Raw genomic sequence first — 27,596 nt, 5'->3', positions numbered from 1 at the left:
AAGAGCAATGCACAAACAACATGTTTCATCTAGTTTATCCCTTAGCCTTCACTTCCCTACATGCCTTTTTAGTGTCAATAACATACCATAAGTCTAAAAAAAACCCAGAAATATCCAATTAGTAGATTGTACATTTATTTGTCACATCTCAGACCTATCTGCAGCCTTGCAGCAAGGAACAGATGCAACCATTATTTAAAAAATCAGAATAGAATCTTGAAAGCCATTTCTAAAGCATGCAAACTTTAAAATATTTATGTCTTCATAACCTTCCAGCAAGATGTAATTTGGAGATCTGAGCCTGTTTATTAAAAATAAAATGAAGTTCTCATGTTAACATCACTCTTGCCAAGCAGGAAATCTATGGTCCAAATGTGATTTATGAACTTTTTCTAACAATACTAACTTGTTTTGTATGTTGCAATAACCAATTTCATAAACTGGTTTAAATGTCCAAACACTTCACAGTGTGCAGGAAACAAGTATGAAAGTTAACGCCCAGCTCCAATGACTTTTCCACTCCGGATAGAGTCAAGAGGGAAAGCCTATCCATTCTTGGACTGTGAGTCATCGGTTAGTTTTTGGAATGTAAGGTCTAGCAGCTATTCAATAAAAATAGATGATGCCAAAATCAAAACACTACGAGAAATGCCTTCTTAAAAATACAAACTGGATCCTGCAGACAGAATGGTACATAAGAAACTATAACATACCGAAAATGGAAACAATTTCTGTAAGTAGAGCAAACTATTATTAACCACCTGAACATGGAAAGTTATTAACTGGAAAAGAAACACACTGTTTTGAATGTGATAATTTATCTTGCCAAGGGGAACTTTAACCTTTAATGACCTGAACAAGAAGCTATTCTACTAGTAATAAACCATTTTTATATAAAAAAAAATATCAAAAATTATTGCTGTTTCTGCTCACTAGTCATTAGTTCTGAGCATCCCTAGGCAAAGCATGGCACAATATATGGTTGTTATCAGAAAAGAGAGTATAATTGATAGTATACACACATATTTCTGATAATATTACAATAGCATTGTAATAGTATTCTGATCCATCCTCTTTGAAAAGTAGAAATGTGGGAACTTTTGCCATCTAGATTTTTTTACTATAGCTCTCACTATCTCTTATTGTTGGCCATGCTGGCTGAGATTTCTATGAATTAAGATCAAAAACCTCTGGAGAACCAAAGACTCTGCATCTTGCTATACAAAGATGGATCAGAAAAGAATTGTTCTACCATTACTTTCAGTAATGTCTGGTTGCTCCTGACACGATAAATAAAAAATACTTTCAGTCACAGAAAAACAGAAGGCATCTAATTTACATAGGGATAGACAGCTTTATGACTGATGAGAATATTGATGATTTCTCATGTCTTCTCCTGATTGCTTTCACAATACATACGAGAGGAAAGGCAATTTAGCATTAACCAGTTCTTGCAGGAGAGAACACAAGACTGAAACTGTGTGGTTAAGAACAGATGCCCTAAACCAGTGAATCACAGCTTCACATCTTTGCTTCGCTATAAAGCTCAGCTGAGGTTAATTCGGATCAATCACCTTTTGACTTAGGCTATGTTTGTTGTGAAAGAAAGATAGAATAAAAATAAGATAATCTAAAACCGGTGATTGAAATTCTTGATTAGTAGAAGAGGTGCATGTAAAAGACTCCTCTCTGCTCTAACCAGCAGCAATGTTTAGCAACATTTGTAGGGTCACAGATTGACCACACGGTTGAAGAGGAATCTTGTAGGATCAAGGCTGGATAGCTATTAAGGTTTTAAATTAGCTTAAAGCTGACCTCATCACACTGAGATCATGGTGAGGGAAAGCATCTGGTAGAAGGATAACTGCAGAGATAAAGACAAACAGAGACAGACACACATTCATAACACAGAACACCCAATGGTGATATGTATGCTATTTCCTTTAAGCATATACATTACATATGTATTTATTTGAGCAATTAACCAAATCAGCAGATGCTTTCATTCCTTTCCCATATTAATGTTAAGATGATTTGACAAGTGTCCAGCTTGCCTGAATTAAGGAGAGAAATTTCCCACATCTCTCGAGCTACACCAAATCTTTTTATTTTTTTATTTATGGTATTTCTATGCTGCCTTTCTCAGACCGAAGGCTAATCAAGGCGGCTTACAAATTAGCAGCAATTCGATGCCTCAATAATCATAAAACACAATTAAAAACATTTAGCACACATTATAAAACAATGTAAATATCATTAAAAACATATTAATCCCCAGTGACTTCCTGTTAACTCATTTTCCAAAACCATGGTTTAACCATGTTCACTCTTTCCTGGTTCCATATTAATCTATTACACTGCATTTCCAAAGACTTGTTCAAAGAGCCAGGTTTTGAGTAGATTACACAGTATAAAGATCTTGAGTATGTGACAAAGTACAGAGATCAATTTGTAGTAAGCCTTGTATATAACTACAATCTGTAATCACCAGAAGGATGTAAAAAAAGACAATGAAACAAGTGTGCGTTTCATATACATATTTATATATATTTCATGTACAAAGTTACATTCTGAACCCCCAAGGATTCAATAATAAATACTGAAATAACTTCACTGCTATATGAGCTTTCTGGCTCACAGAAAAGAAGCCTCAAGTTTTAAACAGACAGCAAGTTCAATGCTGCAGTATCCATCTCAAGGTTACAGAGGCAAGTAAAATTCAGCATAAAGTGTCTAGACAACATTTTCAAAAAATTAATGACCATAAAATGTTTTAAAACATGTTTAAAATGTTAAGAAGTGTGCAGTAATGAAGTTGTTAGAGGAAAAGAAAAATATCTAGTATACAGAAAAGTGTTTTGAGGTGCAACATAGGTTTGTTACAATATGGCATAACCCTGTTAGGAAAATGAAGTCAGCATCCACAAAGAATTGTGTTTTCAACTCTTGTCGTTTTTACAAATGAAGGTTCTTTACAAGATCCTTTACACATAGGGTCAATTGCATGAGTGCCAAGTCAGTATCAATCCTTTGGTAACTTTCATAATACTCACATGGAAATAAATATTCAGTTAAACATTTTCTTCAGGACACCATGTTCTTTAGAACAGTTAGCAATATTAGAAGATTATAAAACATTTCTTAGTTACTAAGGCAGCCTATGATAAAGTGTCTACACTCTGCCAGCTCTAACTGATCCAATGAAGGAAGAACTTACAAGAAAAGAACAAAATGGCAGGATATATAAACTTCATTTTACCTTTTTCCATGCAAGACACATTTACCCAAACAAATCATGTGCTGCATATTTTTTGTGCTTGAAATGTTCTCTCAAACTAGTAATGAAAGCTGTTAAATATCAAGAGATTCATTCCCTCTCCTGATTTTAGAACTATGAATACGTGATACATAAGACATTCTCAAAACAGATGTTTTTTAGGCAGCCATTTGATGCATGAGATTTAGTGAACTTCATTATCTACCATTAAAAGTGCTCTGGAACAGGGAGTGTATAAATTTCAGTGACTGGTGAAGACACCCACCTTCTAAATCTATTTTAGGACAGGGATACCTTTAGAAACAAGGACAGATAATGTGTGCCAGCCCCTTCTTTACACTTAATAGTCTCTGTTGGACTATTTTCGGCTATGAAACTGTATCAATAAGGACATAATGTCAGTTTACTCAATACATCTGGCAAGCCATTAAGCCATTAAACATGCTACCGAGGCACATCTATTGTCTTGACAGCAGTGAAGCACTTCACAAAGAGTTCAATGGTAGTTTTAAAACAGCATTACGAAAAAACACCATTTTGTAATCTTTTCCCAAGAATGTGAATGTGGCAATTCAGCCATCCAAGATGTGGAGAAGAGGCTCAATTTTTAAGTTAAAAAAAGCCAATCAATTTACAGAGCCTAGAAGGGCAACAAAGGAGATGGGCTCTTTCATCTACGAAGAGACAGTAGGCATTTCATCTGTACACACAATATTACCATTGGGCATGTACAGGTCAGCGTTTGTGGGGGGCGCTACAGAGTCATATCTCTTTGACAGCTGTACTTTAGGCACACATGATATTTTTTCCTGAAAGCCCTCACCAAACCATTTTTATATCATCTGATGGTGGAAAGGGCACACTTTTTGCATTTTCACGTTTGTGGGGCACAGTTTAGACAACAAAGGTTTTCAAAAGCCACAAGCTTATCTAGACGTTCCATACTGCTTTCAGATCAAAGTTCATTTCCTCACATTTTCTAAACCTAGCTGAGCCCACTGAATATTTTAAATAAATTTAACAATTTTGGCATATTAGAAGGGGAAAATCGACTATCAACAAATTAAGCATTCAATGATTTTAGCCACATAGGTTCATGGTCCAAATACATACTTATTAGAACTTATCAGTTGTGTACAAAATGTGGTGCTTAAAAAGTATTTTACATATAAATCTCTAATGAATAGTCCTGAATTGAATTGCACTGATTTTTAAAAACCAGATTAAGATGCTTATTCATTTTTTAAAAAGCTGCCCAAATAAATATTTACACAACAGACTTCAGCTCAACATGAGTTTAACAAAATTATTATGTATATAAATACATGTTTTCTTGACTGATTTCAAACTGCTCCTATTGCATAAACATGTATAGACAGTTTTTCATGATAGTTTCTAGTGATTTTCAAGTTGTCATTTTAAACTGTTTTTGAAATTTGCTATTCTGTCACTTAAATATTAACTGCTCCCACATAATGGGAATAAACCAAGTCTCTTGGTGGGCAACACCCAAATTTTACAATTTCAATCTATATTTTCCAAGAAACTAAAGTCTGGGAAAGTTGATATACCTTTAAAGAATTAAAAATATAGAATTCATCATTGTTTGCCATCGACTGAATAATCATGAGCAAAGTAAAATGTATAGTGAGGAGACAGACTTAGTGTTTGTGGAGTAAATACTACTTTTCTTAGACTTAGGATAGACCCCCCAGATCTTATACAGTGGTGCTGTCCAATTAATGTCAGTGATTACATGGATGCCCATAACTTGCAACTCCTCTTATTAGGTTCACAGAAGAAAAATCTCTTAGCATTTTCATTAGGTTAATGGGCTATGTCATATATTTTTAATGAGGTAATTAGGACAAATTTTCCTTCATTGTTCCTTCTGAAATTAAAGCGCTTGGTTCCCTGTTTGAGTCAAGTGCCATGAATCTGACCAGCGTTCAAGATGGTAGGTGGGCAAAAAGAAGATAGGTTTATCTTCTGCTCAAGGCACATAAGAGGAGGTTGTAAATCATTCTAAGAATGCTATTTGGAATTAAACATAATGTTTCCAAGATTTCTCAAGTCAGGAGACTGGAGAAGAATGTATCCCACAAAATACCACAGTTGTCATGGTTAAGGAAAGCATTTCTCATTTTAACACTATTAGCAATTAAATATGAAACATATCACCTGTGTATTTCTGTATCATCTATTTCCATCTCATGGATCTTAATATGAACAAAGAGCACTCAATACACAAGAATAAACAAGATTGGCAGGATTCAGAAATGAAGAAGTAAAGACGTACAAATTATTTTAGCCGCCACTAAGTGCACAGGATATAATGTGAAAATAATTCATTTGATATTTTTAAAATGCTATCTTGGAAATAACTTTGCTGCTCTATTCAATACATGTAGATTAATTCAGAATGTTTGCTCTAAAATTTTAACCTCAAATTGAAATACAAAGTGAAAGGAAATGAATTCTCTTACAAATTGTAGTGGCAGTTATGGGAAGTTGAATCTGAGAGACTAAATACCGTATTTCTCTCTCTGGGGAAACTGATTTGTTCTTGCTATGTAACACTGATGCAGTAAAACAGCATAAGCTAATTCCTGTATTGTTAAGGTTCGAGAGGTTTGTGATATAAAGTTAAAATGGCAAAGCAAAAACTTTATGCAGTGAAATGGGATCTACAAAAATAAAATGAAATCCAAAGACATGCAAAGGCATTTGCTGTCTTGAGCCACTTTGCAGAGGCTCATTCACTGCCACACATAACTTGCCACACTATCAGATGGCTCCTCTCAGCTTTGGCTACAGAAGGCTCTAGCTGCAATGTCTCTCCCAGGAGTTCTGATTCGCCAGCTTCATCACCTGGGAAGCAAAATGGAAAAGTGAAGGTGAGCAGGCAGGCATACCTGGAAGGAATTAGGGGAAGGAGTGTAATTCCCTACTAAATTGTTGAGATCAACAGAATATACATATGTTTGCCCAAGAACTGAAATCTATTTGAGGGGTTCTGCTCTCTGTCCCAACAAGCAGGGGAAATAGGATCAAAAATCGTAAAATCATAGGGTTGGAAGAGACCACAAGGGCCATCCAGTCCAACCATCTGCCATGCAGGAACACACAACCAAAGCACTCCTGGCAGATGGACATCCAGCTTCCATTTAAAAGCCTCAAGAGAAGGAAACTCTGCCATATTCTGAGGCAGCATTTCTTTTCTTGCTGTTTGAATATATTGCTCCATTGTGTTCTGCAGCCACATCATCTGCAGTCTTCTCTTCATCTTCTCCCCATTTCTCTATGCTGCCAAAACCGAGTCCCACAGAGACCATCACATGACATAAGGCAACTTCTGGCAGGACTCCATGGGGCAGCATAGAGAAACAGAGCCCATACCTTCTTTTGAGGAGTCGGGTGTTATCCAACTTCTAATTGGAAACATGAAGAGGAATCAGGAAAAGGATGGGAAACAACATGGGATGGGATGTCATTCCAGAAGACAGGGACAGATGGCAGAGAATGAAGGAGGGATGGTTTCTTGCACTTTCCCCCTGCCTGTCAGGTGAGTCTCTAGGCTTCAGGGCAGCAGAAAACAAACTTGTCCCCTCCTCAATGTGATATCATTTCAAATATTTAAACATGGCTATCCTGCCCCTCTCAGTTTTCTCTTCTCCAAGCTAAACATACCCAGCTCCCCAAGCCGCTCCTCATTGGGCTTGCTCCCCTGACCTTTAACCATTTTGGTTGCCCCTCTCTGGCCATGTTCCAGCTTGTCAATAACCTTCCTAAATTGTGGTGCCCAGAGCTGGACACAGATTTCAGGTGCAGTCTTGACCAAGGCAGAAAAAACTGGGACTATGACTTCCTTTGATCTAGACATTATATTGTTATTGATGCAAAATATACCAGTAATTCCATTGGTTTTTTTAGTTGCTGCACTACACTGTTCAGCTTATGATCTGAAACTCCCAAATCCCTCTCAGATGTACTCTTTACAAAAAAGCTGTCACACATCCTATATCTGTGCATTTCATTTTTTCTGCCTAAGTGTAGTACCGTACATATCTCTTTGTTGAAATTCATTTTGTTAGTTTAGGCCTAGCTCGCTAGCCTAGATTCGGATGCTGTCCCTCCCAATTTGGTGTCATCTGCAAGTTTGATAAATACATTGTGGAAGGACATGGGAATGCCTTCTCTGTAGTCGCGCCTTAATTGTAGAACTCACTCCCCTTGAAGACCCAACTGGCAACAACATTAGAATTATTTCAAAGTCCAAGGTAATACAGGCAGTCCCCAAGTTACATATATTCGACTTACAAACAACTCATAGTTAAGAATGGGGGTGAGACAACAAGGAGAGAAATCTACCTCTAGAAAGGGAATTCACTCCTGAAAATGTTATCATGGAGAAAAGCCAATCAACTGGAGCTTTGCTGCCAATCCTTGTTTCCACAACAAACCGATTTTTTCAAAATCCCATTATCACAGAGACAGAAAGTGTGGTGAAATCTTCTCAACAGGGGCATAGCCAGCAAAACAAACACAACAGAGGTGTTAGCCCTTCCCTAACGTGTATGTGTGTATGGCTGGAGTTACACTTTAAAAAAAAACTTTTCCAACTTACATACATATTCAACTTAAGAACAACCTACAGAACCTATCTTGTTCCTAATTTGGGGACTGCCTGTACTTGGCTGTTTATTAAAGCTTTTGAGCCTAAATGGCTATACTCACAAAGAAGGGGTGTTGTTGTTTTTTTACCACAATTAAAGGTGTAGTGCTCCCACTGACCTGTGGATAGTTCTCCCTAGTTTTTGAGGTTGATTTCTTGACTAAAATTTCATGAGTATATAGGGTAATACAGAAATATATGTAAAGGCTAGTTTAAGGAAATCTCAAATCAATTTGCAATTCAAGAGGAAAGGACCAATGAGCAACTTTAAGACCACCTACCCATCCTGAAGTCAATGTACCCTTCTCCTCCACTTATCACCAACATAGATTTGAAAGACGTCTGACTGTTTGATTCTTGTGTAGAAAGAGTAGTTTTATCACTGATTAGCTCTGGACCTCCTCCCATCTGGGGACATGCCACCTGACCTAGATGTAAGAAAGATCAGCGGAATTGCAGGTTAGGGGGGGGGACGGACGGAATCTCCCCAAAGGATAAAGCAGATGCTTGCAAAATAGGGAACCCAAAGCAGGTTCAATGTTCCTACAAAATTAACCAATCCTTACTATACAAGAGTTAGACTTTTTAAAAGTTTCTGTCTCACTACTAAGGATTTTCTGATGGGCAACCATACTAGTCTGTTGCAGCAAGAACAACCGAGAGTCCTGAGGCACTTTAAAAATAGCAAGTATTACTTCACATAAGCTGCTATGGACTACAGCCCTCTTCTTCAGATACATTCAGACCAATGGCCATGAAGCTTATGCCAAGCAACTTTTGCCAGATTTCAAAGTGTTGCAAAACTCTTGGTTGCAGAGTGTTTGATTTTATTGATGAGAACCTTTTAAAGATGCCTATGAAATTTGCATCATTTTGAAAAATAGATTAAATACCTTGAAACATGAGCTACTGCAATAATTACAAATGAGTCTTTTTAATTTGAAGCAGGAAGAAAAATAACTAGGTAAATGCAAAATTAAGGACAAGATTAAGTATTTAGCACAGGATTTGCCTCTCACAATGGTAAACCACCATGTTGCTAAATTAGGATTCAGAACCTCTGCCTAGAATACAGAAAACAATTTAAGATGGAAGGAAGAACAAGTATGGCGATATATATCTTTCTATGTTATAAATCAGGCCCATATCTAAGGCATACGAGTATTCATTAGTGCATTGTTACAACCCTTACACCCTGCATTGTGTACATAGTTAAAGTAACTGTTGCCAATTGTATAGAAAACAAAAGATTCAGCAGGACTGATTATTACAGTTCTCTGGGCCCTTCCACGCAGCCATATAATCCAGAATATCAAGGCAGAAAATCCCACAATATCTGCTTTGAACTGGTTTATCTAAGTCCACACTGCCATAGATTCCTGTTCAAAGTAGGAAATGTGGGATTTTATTCAGCTGTGTGGACGGGGCTTCTGTTTCCTAAAGTATTATTAGCCCAATGGCAGAAACTGATATGAAGTGGCATAGAAGATTCACTAGCTTTTCTGAATATCTTGCTGGTGCAACTGGTTTAAGCAGTCTTCATATTTTCTGTTGTTCCAACATAGTGTTGTTTGTTCCTCTATATAGATCATTAAAACATGAAAATTTTGCCAATAGTGTAGTCATTTCTTGTCTAGGCTTTAGCAATTCCTCTTTGTTGGCTTTTCCACACTCTTAGAATTTCAATGGTGTACTTGTCCTTTAGAAGTTCCTGTGAGCATTAGTTTTTAATGGTTTGGTTCTGCTAAAGTCCCACAATATCTTCTATATCAGAACTGGGCAATTTGTAATTTTTTATAATTTATATTCTTGTCAGCTGTGATACTCTCAATTATGATATCAATTTGACAAATGAAGAGATAGGGTGGAAACAGTAGCTCCATCAGCTTCAAGAGGCTAAAGATTTTTCACCCCAGCTCTGTAATGTGCCGTCTTTTTCATACTCCATCATAATACTTCTTGCTTCTTTCTGCTACCTGATGACAGTTGTGTTGTTGCCCCATTGTCTTTTCAGACTTCTAAGTATTTGCATTCTGCCATACTTTAGAAACAATCACACAGTGCCTAAAATACACACACACAAATGTGAGTTTCTGTTTTTTCCCCTCTGGTAATGTCCCTTTTGATCAATCATGAAACTTTTAGGGCAGCCTCTTCTCACATCAGTGACCTCCAGATGTATTTTACCATAATGCCCATCATCCCCACAGGACAGGATTTAAAATTGTCGCTTAATGCATCTGAGATGTCACCAGATTGGCTGAAACTGCTTTAAGAGTTTCACAAATATATGCAAGGGAGTACAGATAATTTCTTCTATCAGTGCCAAACTCAGCATGTTACCTCCCCAAACTGTAAAAGCAGGGAAAGAATTCTACCCAAAGCTTACCAGGAACGGCAACAAAAAATTTGACAGCATCTCGATGCCCATGGAAACATAGCTGCGCATGTGCCATTGAGCAATAAGGTATGAAGGTTCCCGGTGTCACTTTGTCACTGTTTTCATCACCATATACACGTATTACACTCCCTGGACGGTTGCCAGAACTGGCTGCTGCTTTGTTAGCTAGAATGAGAGGAAGAGAATATTTTCCACCTGAAATTGCTAGCAGCAAGAAGGATCATTTATCAAGAAGCCTCATGGTACCATTCTAGAAGCTAAAGCCAACTTAGATAAATGAAACGGAAGGGGCAACAAATGCCAATTCAAGACAGAGCTGGAAAGGAACAAAAGACAGCATGCGGTAGTTATTTGAAGTACCTGAAGAAAAAATGGAGTAGATTGCTAGTCTAGCATAAGTGGACATTTTTTTACCAACCCCACACCCAACTTCATAATATAGCATGCAAAGAGGGTTTGTTTCACACTCAAGACATAAATTCATAACATTTATTAAATACTGAAGTACCCACAATGAACCCTATTTATGATTTGTAAAACACAACTCCAGAAGCAGCCATGTTAGTCTAACTCACACCACCGAGTTCCATGGCACATTAAAAGAACCATATTTAAGTATGGCATCAGTTGTCATGGACACATCGAAAAGGTGTATGTTGCAAATGTAGCCACTAGATGCCATTCTTTTTAAAGGAAGTGCTCTGGAGCAGCTACGAGTTTCAGATCTCTTATGCCAAGGGGGGATTCAGTGGGTGGGAGGAAAAGGAAATGAATAGTCACTGGTGGCTTCTGGGGAGCTGCATTTCAACTGTGTGTGTGTGTGTGTTTTTTTTTTAATATCTCTGAAAACAGATGTAAAATTCTACAAATCTTCCTGGAATTTCATATGCTAGACACACAAAACTATCTCCATTTCAAACAGTATCAGAGTAAGGAAAGAAACATGATTTGTAACAAGAGAAAATGATGTGGATTAATGACAAATTACAAAGTTATGGTATCACAAATGGCGCTGGAAGAAAAACAAGAAGCTGGCATGAAAGTTCAGCTGCAACAAAAAATGAAGGCACTAAACTGCTGAGCAGGATTGGTGGTCATTTAGCAAACATAAAGTATTGCAATGCAGGTAACTGCAAGTGAAATATGGTTTAGGAACATACAAAGGGGGGCGGGATTTAGAAAAGTGGGGAACGGCCTGAAAGAGGCTATTAGAGAAGCCTGAGAATAAAACTTTTTTTGTTTGGGATCAGCACTTACCCCTCAGCCCCAGTAAACGTCCCTGGTGGAGGATTACAGCTAAAGTAAGAAAGGAGGAAGGGGGACAATGGATAGGTGTGACAGCAGAGGAGAAGGATTAATGAGAACCCACCACTTGTGCTCTGGTGTTTAATAAGAGCTTTATATAGTAGCTCCTAACCACAGAAGGTACAAATAAGTGGATATTATAAACCAAGTTTTCAGCTTAAATGGAGAAAAGGAAGTAGCTACACTGTAAATAATGTGATGTGTTGGCAAACTGTGTTTCCTCTTTCTCACTTTTCTTTCAAAGGGGCATTATCAAATTTGACAGGACTCAAGTTGTCATATCCTCCTTTAGAAAAAAAATTCCATCAGCCTGTCACAATGAGCACTACACATCAAATGTTAGCTTGTTTGCTGCCCAGGGCATTCATCTTGTTTGAAACAGGTTTGCGGTTATGCCTAATGGGCATCTTGAATAAGGAGTGGCTTTCAAATCCAGGACTTCTTTCTACTGCCTATCTGTACTTACCTAAATCTCTTGGAGGTCCACTTCTCAAGTCATAAGGGAAGTGTTTCATTCAAACATTACCACCACAAATCCATGAACACTTTTTACAGCAGAGGTGAACAACCTGATGCCTCCCGGCTCCAGATGTTGCTGGACTGCATATGCTGCAGCCCTGTACCATTTGCTATACTGGTTGTTTGAAGTTATACTGCAACAACATCTAAACAGCTGGCAGTGTGGTTCTATAGGGACATACCAATGCTTCATTATGTGGCATGGTAAGCATTTGTGACTGAGTGAATAATTGCAAAGCTCAACAATTCTTTTAAGTTGCTGTCCAATTTTAAGTCTGATAGAATATTTTTAAATGACACTCCCATCCTATAAATAATACTCTTGGTATTTTAAAGATCCTAGGAAAGTAATTTTAGAAGCATTTTTACTATTTTGAAACCTTTTATGAGTTTTGGTCTTAACTGAATACACATATGCAATGCAAAACCAGACATTTAATGGATGATCAATGTAATGGCACAGCATGAAAAACAATGTACATGGTGTTCAAAGCAATTCATATGAAATAATTCATTACTGTCATTATCTCCCAACAATTCAATTTGTGGTAAAACCTTACAATAACTTACTCTAGCATGTTACCAATACTGCAGAATTGAGAAAGTTGTGTTTACCACAGCCGTTAAGAAAATTCTCTATAAACTCCATGTTATTAATTTAATTATTCGTGTATGAAACCCTCAAACAAAGTTTTTCACCAAAGATTTATGGAATGAGTTAGACTAAGAATGAAAAGAAATAGTGCAAAATCTAAAACAGAATTAATATTCTTGTGTTCTGAAGAAAGCTCTTTTGTCTCCTTGCCTATTTTTTTCTAGCTAGTGGATATAACTGAAAAAATCAGAGAAGATAAAGTGGTTATATCTGTGATCAATCAGGAATTTCATACTAGACAGGAGAAGAAACGGGAAGCATGACAATTTGGGGAAATAACAGGATGCAGAAAGAAACTAAGGGGGTAGGATGTTGTTACCTCACCACCCACTCTTGCTTTTTAATAAAAAGCCCTTCCCTATTGAAGCCATTTAGCATAATATGTAATTTGGCTCTTCACCACTAAACAATCTTCTTCAAATTTTTAATTGGAGTTCTTCATGTGACAAACAGTCAAAACTGAAAGATCAAAGCTGCAATCCTATACACATGCATCAAACTAGGCTGTAAGATTCTGAATCTTACATAAGTTTCTTCTAACACTCTTGTACCTACCAAGTCAGCAACAAGGCTGTCTTTATATTTGGGTGTGAAGCTGCAAGCCCAAACTAGAGTTTGCATTTGGTATGCAACTGTTGGGATTCTTGCAACATTTGTACTTACTTTCTGTTAAGGGTATGGAGATGATGACCCCATTTCCTGTTCCAACCCACAGGCGATTACAGGAGACCATAAGAGCTGTGATTCTCACAAAGGAAAATCCTAGTTTTCCAGTACCTGGAACAACACAACAACATTAAAGATATTTCTACATAGTACAGAAAGCTTCCATTGTATCTCTAATGTTCCTCTTAATTCCACACTTTGCAAACAAATATACAAGATCTGGAAGCTATTTAGTTTTAACAGAGTTGGTACTAAAATCCCACAGAGGTTTTTCAAATGATGTTTTGGAATCAGTTTCCTAAGGAACCGAAACTCAGCAGAGATGCCTGCAGTGGTTATTAAGCTTTGCTAATATGCTTTTTGCCCTGCAGGCCCTAGAATCACTTACAATGCTACCTGAGGGTCCTCTGACTCTCCAGAACATCTTTTGACATGCACAGTGAGCTGGATGGAAAAACGGCACAAAATCACTTCCCCACCCATTCCCTCCAAGTAGGAGAATCCTGCAGGTATCTGTCTGAACTCTGGATTCAAGCAAAACGTTCTAGTGAAAATCTCATTTATATTTGTAAATAGGGTTTTATTGCTGACCGTTTTAGATAATCAGGTTGTTATAAGGAATTTATCTGGTTTCAATCTGTTTTAATTTTTACTTTGTATGTTCTTACTGTATTGATAGCTGCTTTGAGTCTTGCCTTGGTGTGGGAGAAAAGCAGGCAAAAATCTACTCAAATAAAAAAATAATTTCCTATCTGGTTGAATGTCTTGCACCACAAAACAAATGTATCAAGATCCCATCTAACTAATAAGTATTCAGCCTAATAAGTGTGCATATTCCCCCAACAGAGAAAATGACATATAGCTTTTTGCACTTAATTGAATGCAGGGGCGGCTCGTCCATTACACGAAGTAAGCGGTCGCAGAACACTTTTTTTTTTGCCAGGGGCGCAGAGGCGCCTCTGTAAATGCCCCTCGACTGCCACTTGAGGAGCGCCCCCACAACAGCCCTAGCAGTCCGGGGGGAGCCTCGGCTTTCTTGCCTCGTTGCCGGGTGATCCTCTTCCCAAAGGGGCCAGGCCCTTGAGCCTCACCTAGCCCCTCTCGTTCCTGCTCCACCCGGCCACCGGGTGAGCAAGCAGAGCCAGCACTCAATCGTTCTCCGCGTTCGATCCCTTCCCCATGGCCGGCTCCCTTTCCCAATCCCCTGGTGCTCCACCCGCCTCCTCTCCTCTCCCCAATCCACAGGTGGGCCAAGGGGCGGAGCCGCCGTGCCTGGCCCGCTTCAGGTCCAGAGGCGTGTCTGAAGACCCCAGCGTGCGCACCAAAAGTCGCCTCTTCTCCTGACTTTCTCTTCAGCCATTGGGACCGAGAGAGAGAGAGAGAGAGAGAGAGCCCCTCCGGCTGGAGGTATCTCCCACCTCCGCTCCCTCCTTTGTTTTTGCGCCTACCTTCAGGAAAGGTGGGCATCTCCACCACCACCCCCCTCTCTCTCCCCAATGTCTGAGGAGAAAGTCAGGAGAAGAGGTGACTTTTGGTGCACACGCCGGGGTCTTCAGGCACGCCTCTGGACCCAAAGCGGGCCAGGCAAGGGAGCAAATGCAGCAAGTGTAGTTACTGGGATGTATAGTTCACCTACAATCAAAGAGCATTCTGAACTCCACCAATGATGGAATTGAACCAAACATGGCACACAGAACTCCCACGACCAACAGAAAATATATATCAATTATTGGTTGGGGGGAGGGGGCACCAAAATACTGTTTGCTTACCGTTGAAAATTACCTAGGGCTGCCTCTGATTGAATGTAAAGTATCTGCATTTGTATTAATTAGACTGTGGGGATGCATATCCATCAATTTATCATGATGCCACCCCTTATCCACTATAACTGAATAAAGTCCATACTAGAATCTCTCCTCTGAAGTCAACATATAATTTTGAAAGCACACAAATGAGTCATAATGTGTTAATTTTAACAGAAAGCTATCTTCATGCTTAAGTAAAATACAATTTAGAGTCTCCAAACTGAAAAATAGAAAGACATATTTGTTAACATGTGCAATTGAGACCTGAACAGAAAACATTCACTTAAAAATACACTCTGCAATGCCCTTCTGCGGTAGGTCTCTGTGCTCTATTTTTGCTGGCAGGTGAAGAGATTTCACCTGCCAGCTTCTTATTTATTCATTTTTAAACATATGTGTTTTTAAAATACTTTATACTATTTTAAAGTGATGGTTAAAATTGTTTTTTTAACATTTCATTGTTGAGTTTTAATTTATTTCTTTTGTGATTCACCTAGACACTCACTCTGGGAGAAAGGCTTCATATAAAGGAAATGCATAAATAATAACAAAGTCGCCTACATCTTTTATTCCTCTCTTCTCCCAATGAGAACATTTCTGCATTTCAAAAGACAAAATAAAGGCAAGCCTCTCCACTGTAGTGATGCTGAAGTCAGGAGCCTTTCTAGTGCTATCTTCTCATAAGCAAAGTTAAGCAATAATAATAGAATAATAATAATATATGTACTAACCGCCTCTCCTTGTGGCCCACTTTTACAAACAGTATGTCATCGCTAAATAGAAAGTTATTGTATAATTACTTGTTGTATTTTTATAGCAACACAATCCCTTATGTCATTTCAGCTATATGTAAAAGAAAACAACAATTTCTTGGATTGAAGGCTAAATGACTTACCTAGCATTTTGCTAACATAGGGCTCAATATCGACATCTTGCAGATGCTGATAAGTGTGTGCATGATAAAGACGAAGTGTAGAATCTAAACGAATGGACACCCAGACTCCATCTCCAACCCAAGCAAGTTGTCTAACTTGGCTCTCCTTTCTTGGGTGTGCATCAAATGATTTCTAAGAAAAAATATGGCTTGATTAAGATTTTACAACAAAACACTTATCAGAATTCCCATTTATATTTTAAAAATACACATAGATGAGCACTAGTCTTCCTTGAAAATCAATATAAAGCCAATTCTATTTTTTCTAAATATTCCTACTCATTTGGACAGATATGGATTTGTATTTATACAAAAGAGAGACAACATAAGAGGGCTTGTATCATGAGCATGTAAAAGAGGGGTGTCTTTGCCTGTAAGAGTTTAGAACCAAATTTAGACCACAAACAAAAAACAACAGAGGAAGGGATGAGAAGGCAAAGCGAGAATAAAAAATGAAAGCATTCTTAAACTTAGCTGCAGGCTGACTTACAGCAGGATATGAGAACTATTACGGGTTTAAGGGAGGACCTGAGGAAGCAGGAACACATATTTCTGAGGCACTGCAGGCAAGATGGGAGAAAGAGCAGAATATGTTGAAGGAGCAAGAAATCTTCAGATGATATAGAATGGTATAGCTGAAGGAGCAAAAATCATGAATGGGGATATATGATGATACTTAAGCTGAGTGATATGTTATGGATCACAAGTGATTAGAAAGGAAAGGATAATGCGCCTCTGATGGACAAGAGCAGCCATTGTAGCATCTAAAGAAGAGTTTCACATTTCTGAAGTAACTGTGCTGGAATAGTTTTTTTTATTATCTAAGTTGTGCTTCTCTATTAAAGATGTTAATCAGAGATGCTGAACAGTGATTATACAGACAAGTGCCTGGCAGTCTATTCCCTGGTTTTCTGGCTTTAAAAAGGACTGAGGGAACAGAAACGTTTTAGTCAGTTTGGTTTTATGAAGCACAGGTTCAACTTGCCTCTATTTTCATGGCTTTTGGCTGTACCACATAGATTTTGTTTCTGTAGCCACACCAGACTTTATCATGAACCACAGTCATGCAACGGATTGAATGATGAGGACGGCCCAGATCTAGAAGGTGATAATTTGTCAAATCCCACTGTCCATCTTTAAAAGAGAAAAGATTCAAGGATCAGGTGAAAAATCATAAATATTAGTTTGTGCAAAACTTGGGGAAAAAAATACCTCTGTAGATTACAGTTCCTGTAATTCTTCAGCAAGCATGGAGAGTGACCAAGAGGTACTGTAAGAGTTGTAGTTCAAAAGGAAACACTTCCCATTTCTGGCTTTCTGTACCTGGCTATTTTTTCTTTGGTTTTTTAGAATGCTAGTCTCACTTATAACACAAATTCACAAAACGGCAGAACTGGAAAGTTCCTCAAAGATCAGTAGTGCAGAAAACCCAGTACTCAAGAGAACATTTGCCCAAATCCATTAATTATTTAAAAAATCAATGTTCAACAGACACAGGCTTTATTTTTTTTAAAAAAAAAAAAAGCAATAAAAGGTGTGTTGGCTAGTACCATTCAATTGCATGAATATAAAAATAAACAGCAGAAACAGAAAATGTCTAGAGATCAAGAAAATCTGTAACAGCAGTTTTATAAAAAGAAAACCAAAGGCAGCCTGTTCACATTGAATCGTTCTTTCAAATTCTGTTTAGTGCACCATTGTTTTGAAACTGGCTCTACACAAGCCACTGAGTATCCAGTGTTCTATCTTCAGTGTATACAAGATCAGCATACAGCCCCTTCACATAGTAAATTTAGGTCTGCATATTTTGGAGGCAAAAATAATCTGTGAAAGCAAGCAAAAATGCCACCCACACACCAAAAACCAGCCCAGAACTACCTACACTTCTCTTTTCACACCCTCTTAAAATGGTGACAGAAGTGATGTGACATCACTTGCTGGTGCCATTTTAATAGGAACCACAAAGGAAAACAGAGATATCTGTGGAAAGGAAATTGGCTGCTAATCCCCTGAAGTCTCCTATGCCTCAAGTGTAAACAGGATGAAAGAAATATTTTTTAATACTATCACAACGACTACAAAACTTTCTACTAAGTATATAGTCTCAAAAATAAACAAAGGTTGCAATATCAATTTCTTTCTGAAACACATCAGAGACAAACTATGTGAGAATTCTAGGCATCTAATTAAAATGCTTACCTACTCCTCTGTGAAATATTGCTAAAGTTCCATCCGCTAGTGCAACTAATACGATTCCTTTTACATGCCTGCATAAGAGAAAGAGGGAAAATGTACATATTAAGAGAATAAAAAGCAGAGAAGCAAAACACAGTGCTTGTTCAGTTATCTCGATACCACTCCCATAAAAGTGCTCAGTGTCCCTTTTGCTCACATTTGGGTAATGAGTATTCCAGATGTTGCTGGAATATATTTCTCTCCTTCAGCCCAGTTATCCTAGTCAATGGTGAGGAACGCTTCAAAAGTTGTAATTCAAAATCTGAAAGGACGCAAATTGATAACCCCTTCCCTTAAGTGATCGATGTTGTCAGAGTACACCGTGGCAATAAAGGCGGCAAAGAAATCTTTCTTTGCGGCCAATATTGCGTCCGCAAAGAACCGTCCGGCTGAGCTGTTTCGAGTTGTCAGAGGTCTATTAAATCCCACCACTCCGGATGGGAACCCTGACAACTCGACGGCCCGTTGTGAAGTATTTGCTCGGTTCTTTGCGGACAAAGTCGCTTTGATCCGTTCTGACCTGGACACCATGTTAACGGCAGTCTCAGAGGATGTAACACGAGCATCTGCTTATCCGATTTTGTTGGATTCATTTCAATTGGTGAAACCTGAGGATGTGGACAAGATACTTGGAGGAATGAGGGCAACCACATGCCTCCTAGACCCCTGCCCATCCTGGCTTCTAAAGGAGGCCAGAGGGGGATTGGCCGAGTGGGTGAAGGTGGTGGTTAATGCCTCCCTTCGGGAAGGCAAAATTCCAGCCAGCTTAAAACAAGCTGTGATAAAACCGCTGTTGAAAAAACCATCACTGGATCCCACTCAATTCGTCAACTATCGGCCTGTTTCCAATCTTCCCTTTTTGGGCAAAGTCCTGGAACGTGTGGTGGCCTCACAACTCCAGGTATGGTTCTTGTGGGTTTTTTCGGGCTATAGAGCCATGGCTCTATAGCCCGAAAAAACCCACAAGAACCTAGTGATTCCAGCCATGAAAGCCTTCGACAATACAACTCCAGGTATTCTTGGTAGACACTGATTATCTAGATCCGGCACAGTCTGGTTTCAGGCCGGGACATGGTACCGAGACAGCCTTGGTCGCCTTAGTGGATGATCTGCGCAGGGAGCTAGACAGGGGGAGTGTGTCCCTGTTAGTTCTGCTGGACCTCTCAGCGGCATTCGATACCGTCGACCACAGTATCCTTCTGAGACGCCTCGCGGGAATGGGCCTTGGTGGCACTGTTCTGCAGTGGCTCAGGTCCTTCCTAGAGGATCGTACTCAGAAGGTGTTGCTGGGGGACAACTGCTCTACCTCACAACCATTGTCTTGTGGGGTCCCGCAGGGCTCAATATTGTCCCCCATGTTATTTAACATCTACATGAAGCTGTTGGGAGAGATCATCCGGAGTTTCGGGGTGCGGTGTTATCTGTATGCAGATGACGTCCAACTCTGTCACTCCTTCCCACCTACTACTAAGGAGGCTGTTCAGGTCCTGAACCGCTGCTTGGCCGCTGTATCGGACTGGATGAGGGCTAACAAATTGAAACTGAATCCAGATAAGACAGAGGCACTCCTGGTCAGTCGAAAGGCCGAACAGGGTATAGGGTTACAGCGTGTGTTAGACGGGGTTACACTCCCCCTGAAGACGCAGGTTCGCAGCTTGGGTGTGATCCTGGACTCTTCGCTAAGCTTGGAACCCCAAGTTTCGGCGGTGTCCAGGGGAGCATTTGCACAACTCAAACTTGTGCGCCAGTTGCGCCCGTACCTTGGGAAGTCTGACTTGGCCACGGTAGTCCACGCTCTGGTTACATCCCGGATTGATTACTGCAACGCGCTCTACGTGGGGTTGCCCTTGAAGACTGCCCGGAAGCTTCAGATGGTCCAGCGCTCAGCGGCCAGGTTGCTAACGGGAGCGGCACTCAGGGAGCATACCACTCCTCTGCTGAACCAGCTCCACTGGCTGCCAATCCGCTACCGGGCACAATTCAAGGTGCTGGCTTTAGCCTAAAAAGCCCTAAACGGTTCTGGCCCTGCTTACCTCTCCGAACGCATCTTCACCTATGAACCGACCAGAACATTAAGATCGTCTGGGGAGGCCCTGCTTTCGAGCCCGCCTGCGTCACAGGCGCGCTTGGCGGGGACGAGAGACAGGGCCTTCTCAGTGGTGGCCCCTCGGCTATGGAATGCCCTACCGGCAGACATCAGACAGGCACCTTCGCTGCTGACGTTTCGGAGAATGGTTAAGACCTGGCTTTATGAACAAGCGTTTGGTTAAGCAGTGCAACCAATCATAGGAAGACGTTAAATGGAACATAGGAATGGCACAAGGATTATGAGAACGGATCTGATTTCAACTGAGACGTTATGTTATGTCTGTTTTGTTGATCTGTCTTGTTGATTGTTAACTGTTGTGGATTGATGCTGTTGATCCTGTTTGTTGCATTGTTATGTTTTAATTGCACTGACACTGTTTGATAATTGTACCATGTAAACCGCATTGAGTCGCCTGTTAAGGGCTGAAAAATGTGGTATAGAAATAAAGCAAATAAATAAATAAATAAATACACTAACACGTATGTCTGAAGTACCCATTAAAATACTTGCAAAAATAGTATCCTCAAAATAGCATATTGTCCCCATTTTATTCAGAGTGTTCCTCATGCTTTGAACGATTAATTTGTTAGTTCACTATTTTATGATGGAACATTTTTTTTCCAGTTTTACATTATTCCATTAACAAAGTTTTTATATTCCACAGCTTAAGCAACAACATAGTTCATGTTATATTGGTGTTCAAAGTAGAGAAATATACAGATCCTGAAAGGCTACTCATCACATACTCCAGAAATGGAAGAAGAAGTCATATATTTCTGCAGTGGTGTTACATGAAGATAAATTTCTTTTTATCCATTGATTGCTGCATTTTTAAAGTAAAGCTTAAAGAAAATCTGCTTGTATACTTTCCCCTCAAAAAATTCAGCAAAATTTATACAGCAAAATCTCAAATGTGAACTTCTCTAGGAAGTATTTGCACATCACTGACATGGTGAGAAACAAAACTTTTTTGAGCTCCTTGTTAACTAATCCCAACTCATTTTTCTCATCTCCAAAATGTAATTACAGCAGCAGGTAACAGTAAGGTGCAGAGAGAGGCAGTGTGGTGTAGTGGTTTGAGTGTAGGGTTATGATTCTAAAAACCAAGGTTCAAGTCTCCACTTGGCTATTGAAACCAAGTGGATGAAACTGAACAAGTCATTCTCTCTCTGCCTCAGAGGAAGGTAGTGGCAAACTCCCTCTAAACCAATCTTGCCAAGAAAAACTTGGGACTGGTTCACCTTTGGGTCATCATAAGTCAGAAGCTATAAGAAGGCAAACAACAACCACAAGAGAATGCATTCTTATAGTTATTACTTTTCATTTCACAAAATCTATTTCATTATGGAAATATACTGAATTTTGTAGTAACTTACACTATACTGAGTATAGAATCTTTAAGTTTAATGGCATGAACACATTTTCTCCACTGAGCCACTGAAGAATGAACATACAAACTGCAACGACAAAAGCAGAATGAATTAAAACACCAACATCCCCAAATCTACAATAGCATTTACAAATTTAACATAAATTATATCTGTTAGTGTAATAAAAAATACAGAGATGGAACAAAGGCTACAAGATGGCTGAAACTTTTCTAATTTGTTGGGTCAGCTTTAGATTTCCTCAATAGGTTTTCTATATCATTTCTCCAGCATTGTCCAAGATACTTTATCTTGCTTTAGTGCTTAATTATTCCTTCAATTTACACTTCAGATGCTTCCCTATAAAGCAACTTGTGGAGGTTGTTTCCAAAAGGTACCAAATTCATCTCACCAAATTTTACAGGAATTGAAAAGAAAAAAAACATGCTGAGGATATGCATTCTTTTGCTATAAAATGCAATTCTCCAAGCCCCGTAACAAATAATTTTAATATTTTTGATCTGTATATAATATGCTACTCCTAGCCAACAATGTGCCACCACCAATCACTAATTTTTCAATGTTTTGGGGTTTAGTACCTTTTGGAAACAAACTCCACATTTGTGTTTTGAAATGCACGTATTCATAGGCTTCCTCCCTTTCACATACACTTATCCATGAGTTTAAGCTGGATTTAGAGACCTTTATTCAGATGCTGAGAAAATCAGGCAGATGTCAACCACAAAAAAGGCATTTTCTGTCATGATGCCCAATTAAAGGATCATTTTCAATAAGGAGATATGCCTTTAAGTCATTCCCTTCTAGCAAATTTGTTCCCTGGATTTTTCTGTAATGTTTGCTGCCATCTGCTGACCTAAATTTGAAATGCATATCACCCTCCCAAAATGGCAGTGTATCCATGAAGGAATCTTTCAAGAATCAAATAGAAATTTCAAACTCCCTCTGTCTTTTCTGTGCAACAGGAGGAGATGGTAACTCACAGCTCAATGACTAGTTCATAGCAAATGGAAAGCCATGCTGCCGTGGCTCCACATCATCTTTATTATCTCAGTAAGAACCAAAGCCTCTCTACCATGTACCCTAAACCTCTCATCCAAAGTGCATGCTCAAATATTACTTTAATTGGTTGTATCTCTCATTATCGACTGCACATGTACAACACAGCTTGTCAACATGGGTAAGCAATGTGTGAAAACTCCCAATTTATATTAATTAACAGAAATCATACCTGAAGCTAAAATTGAGGGAAGACTTCAACATTAATGTTTCATTTTCAATGTAATATTTAGCAGTCTTTCTAAAAGAAGAAGTAAACTAATCACATCATTATTTTCTATGTACAAGACTGTACAGAATTAAGGTTTCTGCTTTACCATCCATTCTGTGCTCCAAGCCACATAGTGGGTAAAAGGCTGCTCATTTTCTGTGCTTCTTCTCTTACGAGATCCTGTTCATTTGGCAATACAGCGACATCTTTATACAAGTCTGCTTCATTACTGGGAGGGGGGAATAAAGTGTTATGAGCAAGATGTTCAAATACATTAATCTGCAAAATCTCACTACAACTGCTATAACATTCCATGTGAAACTTTTAAAAGGTTCATTTTAGAGGAGTTTTTTTGTTTTGTTTTGTTTTTGGTAACTGGCTAATCAATTTGAAGCTACCTAAAACTGTTTGGAAAGAACTATACAGAGTTTCCAAGGAAGAATACATATTTCAGGTTGAATATCCATTATCAAAAGAGCTTGAGACCAGATGTGTTTTGGGTTTCAGATTTTGGAATATGGTATAATGAGATAGCTTAAGAGATAGAACTCAAGACTAAACACAAAATCCATTAAATATAAATTAATATACACAAAACCTGAAGGTAATTTTATGTAATTTTCAAATAATTTTGCACATGAAAAAATGGTGTACATATTGAAACATCAGAAAGCAAAGGTATTATCTAAGCAAGTTATATTGAGTATTTCAGAATTCCAAATAAGGGATGTTCAATCTGTATCTAAAATCTGTTTAAAATACTGGATACAGATGAGATAGGATACAGATGAAAACAAACATCTTCTTACTAAGTATGAAGTGTAATCTAGTTTTTCCTTTATGAGACATCTTCTTGTTAATGAAAAGATAAGCATACCTAGGCTGAAATGCCGGAGAACCCTCTACTGTATCTTGAACTCCCAAAGGATCTGTGAAAACATGCTCCGTGTAAACTCCTGTCTGTGCAACATCTGCTACTTCTTCTCCTGAGCCAGCATTTTCTGTTGCTTCCGTTGCTTCCTCTGCTGTCTGAACGTTTTCATCTACCGCATCCGTTTCAGCTTCAACGTCTGGAGACAATTTTTAATTACAGGTGAGCCTGAATGATCATTTAGGTTTCATGCATGAAGTGTGAATGTGCATTAATCCACCTAGCTTCTTCCTATTTTGTTTTATGAGAAAGCCGTATTTAAAAGGAGAAAATATGTAATGGTGCATTCAAGCAGCAGAACAAATGTCAACTGTATCATCAAGGTAGCATTCCCACATCCCTGCATTCCTGCTTTGTGCATCACAAACAAGACATGCTTTTCTCTATCAAAATGTGCTTATTGCCCTTTCATAAGTTCAGAGAGTCAATAATTATGTTTCCTATCTATGGTCACAAGGTGCTTTTTCATGTGCTGACTGTATAGGAAGGAGATGTATAGGAAGGAGCTTATATCTTTAAGATCATCTTAAGGAAGCCCTTTTGGGGAAGAATCGTTTGCTTATCTGTAACTATGTTTTTTAAGTGGTCATTTGTGAATCTGTACATATGGATCACTCTGGCCCTGCACAGATCTGGCTGGGAATGTCTAGAGGTAGCTGAAGCATTTTGGTGGGAGACACACATCTGCAAACCTCACAATCTTACTCAAAATCCTTAGGCTCTTTCTTTCGATTCCATCTGCTTGGGAAGAAACCTGCAGATTTTTTGTTTAAGAATTGGCATCTTTATCCTTTTACTCCATCTGTGCCCATTCTTCAGTCTACAAATGTATTTCTTCAATTTTTTCACAGAACTATCAATGTGAATGAGTCACAAGAGGCCACAAAGAAAAACTATGTTCCAAGGATGCCTTTACCCTCAGAAAAGGTGGAAATAAGGGGTATATCCACAAATGTCTGTAAAGCTTGCTAAACTCCCAGGGTCTGTTGCAGTAACTATGAATGAGATGTGTGCAGACAATGAAACAAAGCTGTAAATACATAACACCAACAGCAACTGACATCCAGGTGTCCATTGGAAATGAGGGAATCATTCAGACAGATATGCTACCAACAACATCTTACTGGCTACTGGACTAGACAAAAAAAATGGTTGGTGTGTGTTTTTCTTTTTTCTTTTTTTCTTTGTTTTGTTTTGTTTTGAAAAACAGAATGCAAATGGAACATGGGACGGCAATAAATGTCATACAAGGCAGAGGGACATACGGTGATCACAGGGTCACGTGTATATTTTCTTACCTGGCTGTTTATTTGCCTCAGGAGAGGCACCATTAGCACTGTGAGGAGCAGAAGGCCCTGTAATTCCCTCTGCAGTACAACCAACTACTGTGATTCCTCCTAAGAGACTGTCTGTTTCTGCTGAACTGTTGCTATTCATACTGCTACACAAGGATGATTTGTCCGCCACACCCGAATCTGTTTCTTGTGATCCTTCTTCCCCTGTAGGATAGTCAGTTTCCAGAGCTCCTGAAAGGAAACAATGAATTACTTTCATTAATATGGACATAGTTAATAGTTCTGCATTCTTTTAGAGGTACTATGGGAACCAAACTTCATTTCTCATTTGAAACAAGGTCCACCTACGTTTCCTATCAACTGAATGCTAAAGAAGCAAATCTAAAAAGTGGGTAATCAAGGAAAGGCTGTAGGCTCATATCTGGTACTTCAACACAAAAGTACAAACAAAGTATACACTAATTTGTATAGAGACATGAAGGGTTTTCCAACACTTATTAAAGTTTACTTATTAATAAGAAATTACTGCAGCTAAGATATAATCCTATTCGGGCTAAGTGTGCACACATCCCATTTAATTCAGTGTTGGGGATGGATGGGACGAAAACTTTGTTTTCCTGTTTTGCATTTGGCGGGTCTTTTATTCATTCCATCCTTGTTCCATACAAATTTCCAACTTTTAAAAAACATGGCAACTTCTTTGCATATTCTAACATTTATGGGTGTTTTGCAATAATTTATGTGCTTTTGGTGCACACGGTTCTTCAATAGACATGTTTCTGGATCAGAATAACAGTGCTACACAATTCTGAGATGTGCTAATGCAAAAGGATTAACTATATGCCAGTGCATATATTAATGCAGAAGAATGAGCTTGGTAAGGCACTTATCAAAATGCAACCAAAATGTAATTGCTTCCATTTCTGCTCAATAGAATCAGCTTTGTGAAGCCAGTATATCTGACAGCAAAGTATTCAAATGTGAATATGATATCACTACCCTGAGCAATGTAGGATTTTTTAAAATTTAGGCTTTCGCCACATTGTGCACAGAGATTCAGTTCTACAACTTAGAGGATGCCAACATGTTGCTGTTAACTCCCAACACTCATCATTGGCTATGCTGTTTCAGGATGATAGGAATTTCAACCCAACAATATCTGAAGGGATACACTTTGCCTAGGGAGAAAGACAATGTAATCTCACCAAAAACATGAAGTGAGTTATTCTATACTTCCTTTTGAGTTACAGTTTCAACTGCTAAGCTTTTTTTAAATAGTGACTTGACATGTGGAGATTTGTTGCACTTTTAAAGCAAATTAGACATAACATGTAACTCTGCAGCAGTATCCGAACTAAGAGATACATTAGTTTCCTATCCCAACATGATGGCTGCTTGAAAATCGTTCACTGTCTGGTTAAATAAAACAGAAGGTTGGATTTTTCAGCATTTCCAGAACAGGCAGTCTCCACCGCAAAACCTTATATTATTCATACATTAACAATAGTTAACTCTTATATGAACAATTGCTCCCATGCATCCCTTACCTGGCACACTAGCTATACAGAGTACGTGAGAATTGCAAACAATGAAACTGTCTAAGATGTTTCCTGGCTGGTTAGCATCTACAACGATAACCTTTGTTGCAGAGTGAGTACTAGTACATATCCAAACAAGGCTTGATAGTTCTTCCTGATTTTTCAGCTCTTTCTGCTGGTCCTGCACAGAGAAAACCCAAACCAAGCAACGTAAATGTACAGCTACAGAACAAATTGTATAATTTTACAGCTGTTTGCAAGAGGGAGTTTGAAGGCACAGAAATATTGCTTCTTTGCTTTTTAAATATCAAGAATACTCTAAATCCTTCAGTGAGCTAATTATGGTATCCAAACATTATGTAAAAGGGGAACTGTAAAACTGGTGTCAATTGTGTCTGAACCAGACTGAATGAATACCTATGCATTACATTAAGCCATTTAGATTTATTAAAGATCTATTAATCAAAAACAGAATTATAAACACGGATGTTTATTTAAATTCATAATTATGAATATCTGTATTTTAAAAATTACAAGTGCAATACTGATGTCCACCAGTTGCTTGGAATATTACTAAGCTATCGAGAATGTTCCATGCTTTTGATTTCATTACTGG

General features: G+C 38.6%; 1 protein-coding gene across 15 annotated transcripts in view; it reads right to left on the bottom strand.

Moving 5' to 3' along the window:
* Nucleotides 1–2,522: 2,522 nt before the first annotated feature.
* SPAG9 (sperm associated antigen 9) overlaps nucleotides 2,523–27,596 on the bottom strand; it is a 92,981-nt gene continuing 67,907 nt past the window's right edge. For 9 of the 15 annotated variants that reach the window (XM_060764796.2, XM_060764795.2, XM_060764798.2 and 6 more), the window contains 13 exons: nucleotides 26,990–27,161; nucleotides 25,446–25,673; nucleotides 24,094–24,286; nucleotides 23,323–23,445; nucleotides 21,938–22,018; nucleotides 18,437–18,504; nucleotides 17,223–17,371; nucleotides 16,199–16,370; nucleotides 13,496–13,609; nucleotides 11,611–11,649; nucleotides 10,342–10,518; nucleotides 8,234–8,380; nucleotides 2,523–6,148 (listed from right to left, as the gene is read on the bottom strand). In XM_060764796.2, the coding sequence (XP_060620779.2) occupies nucleotides 6,033–6,148; nucleotides 8,234–8,380; nucleotides 10,342–10,518; nucleotides 11,611–11,649; nucleotides 13,496–13,609; nucleotides 16,199–16,370; nucleotides 17,223–17,371; nucleotides 18,437–18,504; nucleotides 21,938–22,018; nucleotides 23,323–23,445; nucleotides 24,094–24,286; nucleotides 25,446–25,673; nucleotides 26,990–27,161 (1,779 nt within the window). In that variant the 3' untranslated portion in view covers nucleotides 2,523–6,032. The remainder of the gene's footprint in view (nucleotides 6,149–8,233; nucleotides 8,381–10,341; nucleotides 10,519–11,610; nucleotides 11,650–13,495; nucleotides 13,610–16,198; nucleotides 16,371–17,222; nucleotides 17,372–18,436; nucleotides 18,505–21,937; nucleotides 22,019–23,322; nucleotides 23,446–24,093; nucleotides 24,287–25,445; nucleotides 25,674–26,989; nucleotides 27,162–27,596) is intronic. The other 6 variants (XM_060764802.2, XM_060764804.2, XM_060764805.2 and 3 more) reach the window with 1 other exon arrangement.

Source organism: Anolis sagrei, chromosome 2 (assembly GCF_037176765.1).
Source record: "Anolis sagrei isolate rAnoSag1 chromosome 2, rAnoSag1.mat, whole genome shotgun sequence".
Taxonomy (NCBI): Eukaryota; Metazoa; Chordata; class Lepidosauria; order Squamata; family Dactyloidae; genus Anolis; species Anolis sagrei.
This window is presented reverse-complemented; position numbering and strand designations above follow the sequence as displayed.